Source organism: Salvelinus namaycush, chromosome 35, assembly GCF_016432855.1.
Source record: "Salvelinus namaycush isolate Seneca chromosome 35, SaNama_1.0, whole genome shotgun sequence".
Taxonomy (NCBI): Eukaryota; Metazoa; Chordata; class Actinopteri; order Salmoniformes; family Salmonidae; genus Salvelinus; species Salvelinus namaycush.
The window spans coordinates 34,482,720-34,495,619 of NC_052341.1; the positions used below are offsets into that span (position 1 = coordinate 34,482,720).

General features: G+C 42.7%; 1 protein-coding gene across 2 annotated transcripts in view; it reads left to right on the forward strand.

The window, feature by feature from the left end:
- The window catches only part of LOC120029513 (ATP-citrate synthase-like), a 111,002-nt gene that overhangs the window by 78,865 nt on the left and 19,237 nt on the right, over positions 1-12,900 (forward strand). For both annotated transcript variants that reach the window (XM_038974768.1, XM_038974769.1), the window contains exons 22-25: positions 1,190-1,344; positions 7,441-7,591; positions 8,064-8,207; positions 12,183-12,296. In XM_038974768.1, the coding sequence (XP_038830696.1) occupies positions 1,190-1,344; positions 7,441-7,591; positions 8,064-8,207; positions 12,183-12,296 (564 nt within the window). The remainder of the gene's footprint in view (positions 1-1,189; positions 1,345-7,440; positions 7,592-8,063; positions 8,208-12,182; positions 12,297-12,900) is intronic.

Below are 12,900 nucleotides of genomic sequence, written 5' to 3' on the forward strand. Positions count from 1 at the left end.
CATTAACCGTCTTTCTGTTAAGCAACTCCAGTGTAGATTTGGCCTCGTGTTTTAGGTTATTGTCCTGCTGGAAGGTGGATTTGTTTCAGTGTCTGGTGGAAAGCAGAATGAACAATGTTTTCCTCTAGGATTTTGGCTGTGCATAGCTCCATTACATTTTTTTTTTTTTATTATGCAATAACTCCCCAGTCCTTAATGATTACAAGCATACCCATATCATGATGCAATCAGCACTGAAGTTTACATTTATGATTGAAAATATGGAGAGTGGTGCTTAGTAATGTGTTGAATTGGATTTGCCCCAAGCATTGCACTTTGTATTCAGGATATATATATTTTTTATCCAGTATTATTTTAGTGCATTGTTGCATGTTTTGAGAAAAAAAGTTCTGTACATGTTTTTTTTATTTTTACTCTGTCAATTAGGTTAGTATTGTGGAGTAACTACAATGTTCTTGATCCATCCTCAGCTTTCTCCTAACTGTTTTAAAGTCACAATTTAGGCTTGCCCTAACAAAGGGGTTGAATACTTATTAACTGACATTACAGCTTTTCATTACAGCTTTTTTTATTAAATTGTAAAAAAAAAATCAAACATAGTTCCACTTTTACATTATGGGCCAGTGACAAATCTAAATGTTATCCATTTTAAATTCAGGCTGTAACACAGCAAAATATGGAAAAAAGTTAAGGGGTGTGTGAACTTTATAAAGCCGCTCTATATCATAAATAACATAAAATATATATGATAATATCTGATGGACATAAGTGGCTGATTTCTTTTTTCTTTTTTTGGTGTGTAGGTGTAAATATAGGCAGCAATAATGGTTCTGGTAAAACCAATGTGTTGAATTTCCCCAGGGTACTGGCATCAGAGCTTGCTTCATTCTTTATCTTCTTCCCCAAGACACTAAACTTACGCACTGAAGAATGCTTTTAGCTGAAATGTTTGTGTATTATTATAAAACACTAAAAACAAACATGCTCTTTGACAATAGTACATGGTGTGGACCTTCTGAATTTTTTGTGGATAACCTCTATTTACAAGAAACCGTTTGGGAGACCATAATGGTTTTCCATTCCATTTCCTTGTTTGGGCAATCTGCAGTTGCACGCTTTGTTATTATTGGGACTGCAGATTGCCCCTTTAACAAAACCATATCTATTGTCTTTCCTTCTGTGTCCCTAGGAGCTAGGTCTGATCCGCAAGCCCGCCTCCTTCATGACCAGCATCTGTGACGAGCGCGGCCAGGAGCTCATATACGCAGGCATGCCCATCACAGAGGTGTTCAAGGAAGAGATGGGCCTGGGAGGCGTGCTGGGCCTGCTCTGGTTCCAACGCAGGTGAGAGTACAGTCTTGGTAGCGTCCTACCTCTTCAACAGCCAGTGAAACTGCAGGGTGCCATATTCAAAACAACAGAAATCCCATAATTAAAATTCCTCAAACATACATGTATTTTACACCATTTTAAAGATACACTTGTTGTTAATCCAGTCACAATGTCCGATTTCAAAAAGGCTTTACGGAAAAAGCAAACCATGCAATAATCTGAGTCGGCGCTCAGAGCCCAATCAAGAATCAAATATATCTGCCATATTTTGCAGTCTTCAGAAGTCAGAAATAACATTATAAACATTCACTTACCTTTGATGATCTTCATCAGAATGCACTTCCAGGAATCCCAGTTCCACAAGAAATGTTTGTTTTGTTCGATAATGTCCATCATTTATGTCCAAATTCCTCCTTGTTGTTCTAGTGTCTTCAATAGGAGCTGAGTTGAAAATCGACCAACCTCAGATTTCCGAATTCCTGGTTGGATTTTCTCAGGTTTTTGCCTTCCATATGAGTTATGTTATACTCACAGATATCATTCAAACAGTTTTAGAAACCAGAGTGTTTTCTATCCAAATCTACTAATAATATGCATATTCTAGCTTTTATGGCTTTGTAGCAGGCCGTTTACTCTGGGCATTCTTTTCATCCGGACGTGAAAATACTGCCCCCTACCCAAAAGAAGTTAACCAGGTAGGCTAGTTGAGAACAAGTTCTCATTTACAACTGCGACCTGGCCAAGATAAAGCAAAGCAGTTCGACACATACAACAACACAGAGTTACACTTTGAGTAAACAAACATACAGTCAATAATACAATAGAAAAGGACTATATACAGTGTGTGCAAATGAGGTAAGATAAGGGAGGTAAGGCAATAAATAGGCCATGGTGGCGAAATAATTACAATATAGCAATTAAACACTGGAGTGATGGATGAGTGTGCAAGTAGAGATGCTGGAGTGCAAAGGAGCAAAATAAATAACAGTATGGGGATGAGGTAGTTGGATGGGCTATGTACAGGTGCAGTGATCTGTGAGCTGCTCTGACAGCTGGTGCTTAAAGCTAGTGAGGGAGATATGAGTCTCCAGCTTCAGTGATTTTTGCAGTTCGTTCCAGTCATTGGTAGCAGAGAACTGGAAGGAAAGGTGGCCGAAGGAGAAATTGGCTTTGGGGGTGACCAGTGAAATATACCTGCTGGAGCGCGTGCTACGGGTGGGAGCTGCTATGGTGACCAGCGAGCTGAGATAAGGCGGGGCTTTACCTGGCAGACTTATAGATGACCTGGAGCCAGTGGGTTTGGCGACGAATATGAAGCGAGGGCCAGCCAACGAGAGCATACAGGTCGCAGTCGTCGGTAGTATATGGGGCTTTGGTGACAAAACGGATCGCACTGTGACAGACTGCATCCAATTTGCTGAGTAGAGTGTTGGAGGCTATTTTGTAAATGACATCGCCGAAGTCAAGGATCGGTAGGATAGTCAGTTTTGCGAGAGTATGTTTGATTGCATGAGTGAGGGATGCTTTGTTGCGAAATAGGAAGCCGATTTTATTTTGGAATGGAGATGCTTAATGTGAGCCTGGAAGGATAGTTTACAGTCTAACCAGACACTTAGAATATGTGGACAACTACAAATGCCTAAGTCAGAACCGTCCAGAGTAGTGATGCTGGACGGGCGGGCAGGTGTGGGCAACGATCGGTTGAAGAGCATGCATTTAGTTTTACTTGCATTTAAGAGCAGTTGGAGGCCACGGAAGGAGAGTTGTATGGCATTGAAGCTCGTCTGGAGGTTGGTTAACAGTGTCCAAAGAAGGACCAGAAGTATACAGAATGGTGTCGTCTGCGTAGAGGTGGATCAGAGAATCACCAGCAGTAAGAGCGAGCTCATTGATGTATACAGAGAAAAGAGTTGGCCTGAGTATTGAACCCTGTGGCACCCCCATAGACTGCCAGAGGTCCGGACAACAGGCCCTCCGATTTGACACACTCTATCTGAGAAGTAGTTGATGAACCAGGCGAGGCAGTCATTTGACAATCCAAGGCTGTTTAGTCTGACGATAAGAATGTGGTGATTGACAGAGTCGAAAGCCTTGGCCAGGTCGATGAATACAGCTGCACAGGATTGTCTCTTATCGATGGCGGTTATGATATCGTTTAGGACCTTGAGCGTGGCTGAGGTGCACCCATGGCCAGCTCGGAAACCAGATTGCATAGGTACGGTGGGATTCAAAATAGTCGGTGATCTGTTTTAACTTGGCTTTCGAAGACCTTAGAAAGGTAGGGTAGGATAGGTATAGGTCTGTAGCAGTTTGGGTCTAGAGTGTAATCCCCCTTTGAAGAGGGGGATACACTTGCTTGGGCAAGTTGCTGTGGGGGGATGCAGGGCTGTTGCAGGGCCGGGGTAAGGGTAGCCAGGTGGAAAGCATGTCCAGCCGTAGAAAAATGCTTACTTAAATTCTCGATTATTGTGGATTTATCGGTGGTGACAGTGTTTCCTAGCCGCAGTGCAGTGGGCAGCTGGGAGGACGTGCTCTTATTCTCCATGGACTTTACAGTGTCCCAGAACTTTTTGGAGTTTGTGTTACAGGATGCAAATTTCTGTTAGGAAAGCAAAGGATAGCTTTTTCAAACTGCCTGTGTATATTGGTTCCTAACTTCCCTGAAAAGTTGCATTTCGCGGGAGCTGTTCGATGCTAATGCAGTACGCCACAAGATGTTTTTGTGCTATTCCAGGGCAGTCAGGTCTGGAGTGAACCAAGGGCATATCTGTTCCTGGTTCTACATTTTTTTAATGGGGCAAATTTATTTAAGATGGTGAGGAAAGCACTTTTAAAGATTAACCAGGCATCCTCTACTAACGGAATGAGGTCAATATCCTCCCAGGATACCCGGGCCAGGTCGATTAGAAAGGCCTGCTCGCTGAAGTGTTTTAGGGAGCGTTTGACAGAGATGAGGGTTGGTTGTTTGACCGCTGACCCATTACGGATGCAGGCATTGAGGCAGTGATCGCTGAGATCTTGATTGAAAACAGCAGAGGTGTATTTGGAGGGCAAGTTAGTTAGGATGATATCTATGAGGGTGCCCGTGTTTACGGATTTGGGGTTGTACCTGGTAGGTTCATTGATAGTTTGTGTGAGATTGAGGGCATCAAGCTTAGATTATAGGATGGCCGGGGTGTTAAGCATGTCCCAGTTTAGGTCACCTAACAGCATGAGCTCTGGAGATAGATGGGGGGGCAATCAATTCACATATGGTGTCCAGGGCACAGCTGGGGGCAGAAGGTGGTCTATAGCAAGCGGCAAAGGTGAGAGACTTGTTTCTGGAAAGGTGGATTTTTAAAAGTAGAAGCTGAAATTGTTTGGGCACAGACCTGGATAGTACGTTCGTGGCCAAATGTTTTGAGAATGACACAAGTATACATTTTCACAAAGTCTGCTGCCTCAGTTTGTATGATGGCAATTTGCATATACTCCAGAATTTTATGAAGAGTGATCAGATGAATTGCAATTAATGGCAAAGTCCCTCTTTGCCATGTATATCCCCAAAAACATTTCCACTACATTTCAGCCCTGCCACAAAAGGACCAGCTGACATGTCAGTGATTCTCTCGTTAACACAGGTGTGAGTGTTGACGAGGACAAGGCTGGAGATCACTCTGTCATGCTGATTGAGTTCGAATAACAGACTTGAAGCTTCAGAAGGAGGGTGGTGCTTGGAATCATTGTTCTTCCTCTGTCAACCATGGTTGCCTGGAAGGAAACACGTGCCGTCATCATTGCTTTGCACAAAAAGGGCTTCACAGGCAAGGATATTGCTGCCAGTAAGATTGCACCTAAATCAACCATTTATCGGATCATCAAGAACTTCAAGGAGAGCGGTTCAATTGTTGTTTAAGAAGGCTTCAGGGTGCCCAAGAAAGTCCAGCAAGCGCCAGGACCGTCTCCTAAAGTTGATTCAGCTGCGGGATCGGGGAGCCACCAGTACAGAGCTTGCTCAGGAATGGCAGCAGGCAGGTGTGAGTGCATCTGCACTCACAGTGAGGCAAGACTTTTGGAGGATGGCCTGGTGTCAAGAAGCGCAGCAAAGAAGCCACTTCTCTCCAGGAAAAACATCAGGGACAGACTGATATTCTGCAAAAGGTACAGGGATTGGACTGCTGAGGACTGGGGTTAAGTCATTTTCTCTGATGAATCCCCTTTCCGATTGTTTGGGGCATCCGGAAAAAAGCTTGTCCGGAGAAGACAAGGTGAGCACTACCATCAGTCCTGTGTCATGCCAACAGTAAAGCATCCTGAGACCATTCATGTGTGGGGTTGCTTCTCAGCCAAGGGAGTAGGCTTACTCACAATTTTGTCTAAGAACACCGCCATGAATAAAGAATGGTACCAACACATCCTCCGAGAGCAACTTCTCCCAACCATCCAGGAACAGTTTGATGACGAACAATGCCTTTTCCAGCATGATGGAGCACCTTGCCGTAAGGCAAAAGTGATAACTAAGTGGCTCGGGGAACAAAACATAGATATTTTGGGTCCATGGCCAGAAAAGTCCCCAGACCGTAATCCCATTGAGAACTTGTGGTCAATCCTCAAGAGGCGGGTGGACAAACAAACCCCCACAAACTCCAAGCATTGATTATGCAAGAATGGGCTGCCATCAGTCAGGATGTGGCCCAGAAGTAAATTGACAGCATGCCAGGGTGGATTGCAGAGGTCTTGTAAAAGAAGGGTCAACACTGCAAATATTGACTTTTTGCATCAACTTCATGTAATTGTCAATAAAAGCCTTTGACACTTATGAAATGCTTGTAATTATACTTCAGTATTCCATAGTAACATCTGACAAAAATATTTAAAGACACTAAAGCAGCAAACTTTGTGGAAATTAATATTTGTGTCATTCTCAAAACTTTTGGCCACGACTGTAAGACAGAACTCTGCAGGGTATCTCTGCAGTAGATTGCAATTCCGCCCCCTTTGGCAGTTCTATCTTGTCGAAAAATGTTATAGTTAGGGATGGAAATTTCAGGGTTTTTGGTGGTCTTCCTAAGCCAGGATTCAGACACGGCTAGGACATCCGGGTTGGCAGAGTGTGCTGAAGCAGTGAATAAAACAAACTTAGGGAGGAGGCTTCTAATGTTAACATGCATGAAACCAAGGCTTTTATGGTTAAAGAAGTCAACAAATGAGAGTGCCTGGGGAATGGGTGTGGAGCTCGGCACTGCAGGGCCTGGATTAACCTCTACATCACCAGAGGAGGAGTAGGATAAGGGTACGGCTAAAGGCTATAAGAACTGGTCGTCTAGTACGTTCGGAACAGAGTAAAAGGAGCAGGTTTCTGGGCACGGTAGAATAGTTTCAGGGTATGGTAGGATGTGAATACAGTGAAGGTAAACCTATGCATTGAGTGACGATGAGATAGATATTGTCTCTAGAAACATAATTTAAACCAGGTGAGGTCACCACATGTGTGGGAGGTGGAACTAAAGGTTTAACTAAGGCATATTGAGCAGGGATAGAGGCTCTACAGTGAAATAAGGCAATAATTACTGACCAAAACAGCAATGGACAAGGCATATTGACATTAGGGAAAAGCATGCGTAACCGAGTGATTTTTGGGGTCCAGTGAGACAGCTAGCGGGCCGGGGCTAGCAAGCTAGCAGAAGGGCCTTAGAGGGACGTCGCGACGGAAGAAGTTTGTTGTAGCCCCCTCGTGCTGTTACGTCGGCAGACCAGTCGTCATGGATCAGCAGGGCTCCGTGTGGTAAAAGGGTACAGGCTAATTGGCAAAATAGGTTTAGTGGCCAAAGAATTTGGAGTGTCTTTCACTCAATAAGGAGTGTCTTTGATTGGCCAGAAATTTCTCACACCTGAGTTCTGTTCAGTAGGCACCAAACGGAAGAAAAAGGACTGACACCTGGAAGGATTACATGGACTTTCTTTTACTTCAGATTTTGGTTTTCTGTTGCAAAACATTTACTGTGGCGTGCCCGTATGAATGAACACGAACCTGGTTACCCAATGCACACTCCACTTTGGCGTTCTACACTGACATGGCCCCATCACTTCTCCCTCCAGTTATCATCCCACATCTTGATTTTTCCCTAGGTTACCGCGCTACGCCTGCCAGTTCATTGAGATGTGCCTGATGGTGACTGCAGACCATGGGCCCGCCGTGTCTGGTGCCCACAACACCATAGTCTGTGCCCGTGCCGGCAAGGACCTAATCTCCAGCCTGACATCCGGCCTGCTCACCATTGTGAGGACACACACACACACACACACACACACACACACACACACACACACACACACACACACACACACACACACACACACACACACACACACACACACACACACACTGTGTGACTTCCTGAAATATAATTTGAAAATGCAACAAGTCCAGATACCATTAGTATCTATCCAATGGCTTCCATACCTCTCAGATTAAAGGTCTTGAAGAAAGGGAATGAGAAAAAATGAAGATTTCAAAGACCATTACTTCTGCACTTGCACACTCCCCATCATGGATTTAAAAAGCATAGCATTGGTCTAAGACTCTCTCCACCGAATATCTTTGGCTGGAGAGAGTGTCCACCATTTGTTAAATGAATGCAAGAATCTGTATAAGTTCAGGAAAAGGGTGGAGAATTTGAATGTAGCCCACTACTGGGACTTTACTTGTAAGAGTTTAGAGACGAATATATTTTGTTGATATTGTTTCCCAGGGGGACCGCTTTGGAGGAGCTTTGGATGCTGCGGCCAAGCAGTTCAGCAAGGCGTTTGACAGCGGCATGCTGCCGATGGAGTTTGTCAACAAGATGAAGAAGGATGGCAAGCTTATCATGGGTATTGGGCACAGGGTCAAATCGGTGAGCAGTAAATTACAAGGATTTAAATATAGCTACATTTCCAGTTAATTTGAACAATTCCATCTCAATTGGTTTGACTGAGCATATACTAACACAAATATAAACGCTATATACAACAACTTCAAAGATTTTACTGAGTTACCATTCATATAAGGAAATCCGTGAATTGAAATAAATTCATTAGGCCCTAATCTATGGATTTCACATGATTGGGAATTCAGATAAGCGTCTGTTGGTCAGATACTGTACCTTTAAAATAAAAAAAAAAGGCCCTCACAATAAGCCTCAGGATCTCATCACGGTATCTCTGTGCATTCAAATTCCCATCGATAAATGCAATTGTGTTCGTTGTCCATAGCTTATACCTGCACATACCATAACCCCACCGCCACCATGGGGCACGCTGTTCACAAGGTTGACATCAAAAAACCACTCGCCCACACGTCATACAGTGGTCTGTGGTTGTGAGGCCGTTGGACGTACTGCCAAATTCTCTAAAACGACATTGGAGGTAGCTTATGGTAGAGAAATTAACTTTAACGGCTCTGGTGGACATTCCTGCAGTCAGCATGCTCCCTCAAAACTTGAGACATCTGTGGCATTGCAGTGCATTCGGAAAGTATTCAGACCACTTGACTTTTAGCCTTATTCAAAAATGGATTCAATAGTCCCCCCCCCCCCCCCCCCCCCTCATCAATATAGACACAATACCCCATAATGACCAAACGAAAACAGGTTTCTCAAAATGTTTGTGCATTTGTTTGTTTTTTAAATCTGAAATATCACATAAACCTCATACAACAGGGTAACATCATGACAGGTCTATGTTAAAAAAACAGTTTTTGCTTTGTCATTATGGGTTATTCTGTGTATATTGATGGGGGGGGGGGGGATATTTAATCGATTTTAGAATAAGGCTGTAACATAATGTTAGGTTCTAATTCTGAGTAAAAAACTCAACACTATGAAAGCTTAAACAAGTTTATTCTTCCCAGAGGATCAATGCAGCTGAATTAGATGAAGACATTTTCACACAAGCACTGATATTTAACCGTTCCTTCTAGGCTGAGTCTCCTCCTACACATCTGAACAGCCAATGCATTTCTGTTGCTAGACAGAACCTTAGTGATATCTGTCTATCATCTGACCTGACCTCTACCCCAAAGTGCTCACTCCTCCCCAACTCACGGCTGTCATGGTCATTTAGTCATTTAGGCCTCCCGGGTGGCGCAGTGGTCTAGGGCACTGCATCGCAGTGCTAGCTGCGCCACCAGAGTCTCTGGGTTCGCGCCCAGGCTGGGCTGGGTTCGCGCCCAGGCTCTGTCGCAGCCGGCTGCAACCGGGAGGTCCGTGGGGCGACGCACAATTGGCATAGCGTCGTCCGGGTTAGGGAGGGTTTGGCCGGTAGGGATATCCTTGTCTCAGTATGTAAAATGTAATTTAAAAAAAATGTATGCACTCTACTGTAAGTCGCTCTGGATAAGAGCGTCTGCTAAATGACTAAAATGTAAATGTAATGGTGACTGGTACCAGACTGTCTTCTCCTCCCAGAGGATCCTTCCCATAGGAACCCTGATGGCCAACAATAACATATCCTGACATAATGTAAACGTTATACATTACCCTCTCTCCCTCAGTGACATAAGTATATTTCATATTCTCAGAACTCAACCGTAACAAAAAGTGGAAGAAATCAAGGGGTCTGAATACTTTCCGATTGCACTGTATGTTGTGTGACAAGTGCACATTTTACATGTTGTTGCGTTTATATTTTTGTTCAGTGTAGATAAAAATAATCTTAAACCTGGTTTTTCAAGACCAGATGTATGGCTGCATTACACATGCAGCCCAATTATTGGCAAAAGATCAGAATTTTTCTGTTTTTATCAAAAGATAAATTAGTGGCAAAATATCAGAATTGGGCTGCCTGTGTTAAGTCTAGAGGTCGACCGATTAATCGGAATGGCCGATTTTAATTAGGGCCGATTTCAAGTTTTCATAACACTCGGTATTTTTGGGCGCCGATTAAAAAATAATAATAATTTGTTTTTGTCTTAAAAAAAATATACACCTTTTTATTTAACTAGGCAAGTCAGTTACGAACACATTCCTATTTTCAATGACGGCCTAGGAACTGCGGGTAAACTGCCTTGTTCAGGGGCAGAACGACATATTTTTACCTTGTCAGCTCAGGGATTCGTTTATGCAACCTTCCGGTTACTAGTACAACGCTCTAACCACCTGCCTTACATTGCACTCCACGAGGAGCCTGCGTGGCAGGCTGACTACCTGTTACGCGAGGGCAGCAAGAAGCCAGCTAGCATTAAACTTATCTTATAAAAAACAATCAATCTTAACATAATCACTAGTTAACTACACATGGTTGATATTACTAGTTTATCTAGTGTGTCCTGCGTTGCATATGATCGATGCGGTGCCTGTTAATTTCTCATTGAATCACAGCCCACTTCAACAAACGGGTGATTTAACAAGCGCATTTGCGAAAAAAGCACTGTCGTTGCACCCAATGTACCTAACCATAAACATCAATGCCTTTCTTTAAAATCAATACACAAGTATATATTTTTAAACCTGCATATTTAGTTAATATTGGCCGCTAACATGAATTTCTTATAACTAGGGAAATTGTCACTTCTCTTGCGTTCCGTGCAAGCAGTCAGGGTATATGCAGCAGTTTGGGCCGCCTGGCTCATTGCGAACAGTCCATTTATTCCTAATAAAGGCCGTAATTAATTTGCCAGAATTGTACATAATTATGACATAACATTGAAGGTTGTACAATGTAACAGCAATATTTAGACTTAGGGGTGCCATCCGTTAGATAAAATACTGAAAGAATAAACGTTTAGTTTTCGAAATTATAGTTTCTGGATTCGACCATTTTAATGACCAAAGGCTCGTATTTCTGTGTGTTATGTTATAATTAAGTCTATGATTTGATAAAGCAGTCTGACTGAGCGATGGTAGGCACCAGCAGGCTCGTAAGCATTCATTCAAACAGCACTTTTGTGCGTTTGCCAGCAGCTCTTCGCAATGCTTCAAGCATTGCTTCAAGCATTGCGCTGTTTATGACTTCAAGCCTATCAACTCACGAGATTAGGCTGGTGTAACCGATGTGAAATGGCTAGCTAGTTAGCGGGGTGCGCGCTAATGGCGTTTCAAACGTCACTCGCTCTGAGACTTGGAGTAGTTGTTCCCCTTGCTCTGCATGGGTAACGCTGCTTCGAGGGGGCTGTTGTCGATGTGTTCCTGGTTCGAGCCCAGGTAGGAGCAAGGAGAGGGACGGAAGCTATACTGTTACACTGGCAATACTAAAGTGCCTATAAGAACATCCAATAGTCAAAGGTATATGAAATACAAATTGTATAGAGATAAATAGTCCTATAATAACTACAACCTAAAACTTCTTACCTGGGAATATTGAAGACTCATGTTAAAAGGAACCACCAGCCTTCATATGTTCTCATGTTCTGAGCAAGGAACTTAAACGTTAGCTTTTTACATGGCACATATTGCACTTTTACTTCTCCAACACTTTGATTTTGCATTATTTAAACCAAATTGAACATGTTTCATTATTTATTTGAGGCTAAATTGATTTTATTGATTTATTATATTTAGTTAAAATAAGTGTTCATTCAGTATTGTTGTAATTGTCAATCGGCCGATTTAATCGGTACCGGCTTTTTTGGTACTCCAATAATCGGTATCGGCATTGAAAAATCATAATCGGTCGACCTCTAGTTAAGTCTAACTAGAATTTTTGCTAATTGACACCATGATTTGCAAGAAAGTACGCATTAAGATTTGATTCCCGTCCTTAGTCTTATTGCCTCACAATTAAATCAAATCAATTCAGAAGTGTGTGTGTATACCCCTACAGCTCAGTGGCAGAATGGATACATTGACATATATGCTGGCAGAATGATCTAAATGTGTTGATTTGAATTGTAGATCAACAACCCCGACATGAGAGTCCAGATCCTGAAGGACTTTGTGAAGGGGCATTTCCCTGCCTCTCCGATGCTGGATTACGCTCTGGATGTGGAAAAGATCACCACCTCCAAGGTACTGCCCTCTACTAACCTCTCACTTCTCTGCCTAGTGGTGCAGGCTACATTACATTACATTTAAGTCATTTAGCAGACGCTCTTATCCAGAGCGACTTACAAATTGGTGCATTCACCTACTTTATTTAGGGAATACTTACCCCCCCTGGATGGAAACTCCTTCCAGCTATCAAAAACGGAATGCTTTTTAAAATGTTTTTCTTACCTAATTTATTTTGTTACTTGATCATTTTTGGTCAAGGTTACAGGTACAATACATTCTTATCAAGCGTAATGCTGCCGTTAACATAGTTTTGTCTATTGAATCCATTACTGTCAGTTAGAGGGCATATTAGGTAGGGATAGAAGTTAAGGGGGGGGGGGGTTAGGCTTTATTATTGCAGATAGATTGTAGCTTCCGTACAGTACCAGTCAAAAGTTTGGACACCTACTCATTCCAGGGTTTTTCTGTTTTTACTATTTTCTACATTGTAGAATAATAGTGAAGACATAACTATGAAATGACACATGGAATCATGTAGTAACCCAAACATTGTTCAACAAATCAAAATATATTTTAGATTCTTCAAAGTAGCCAACCTTTACCTTGATGACAGCTTTGC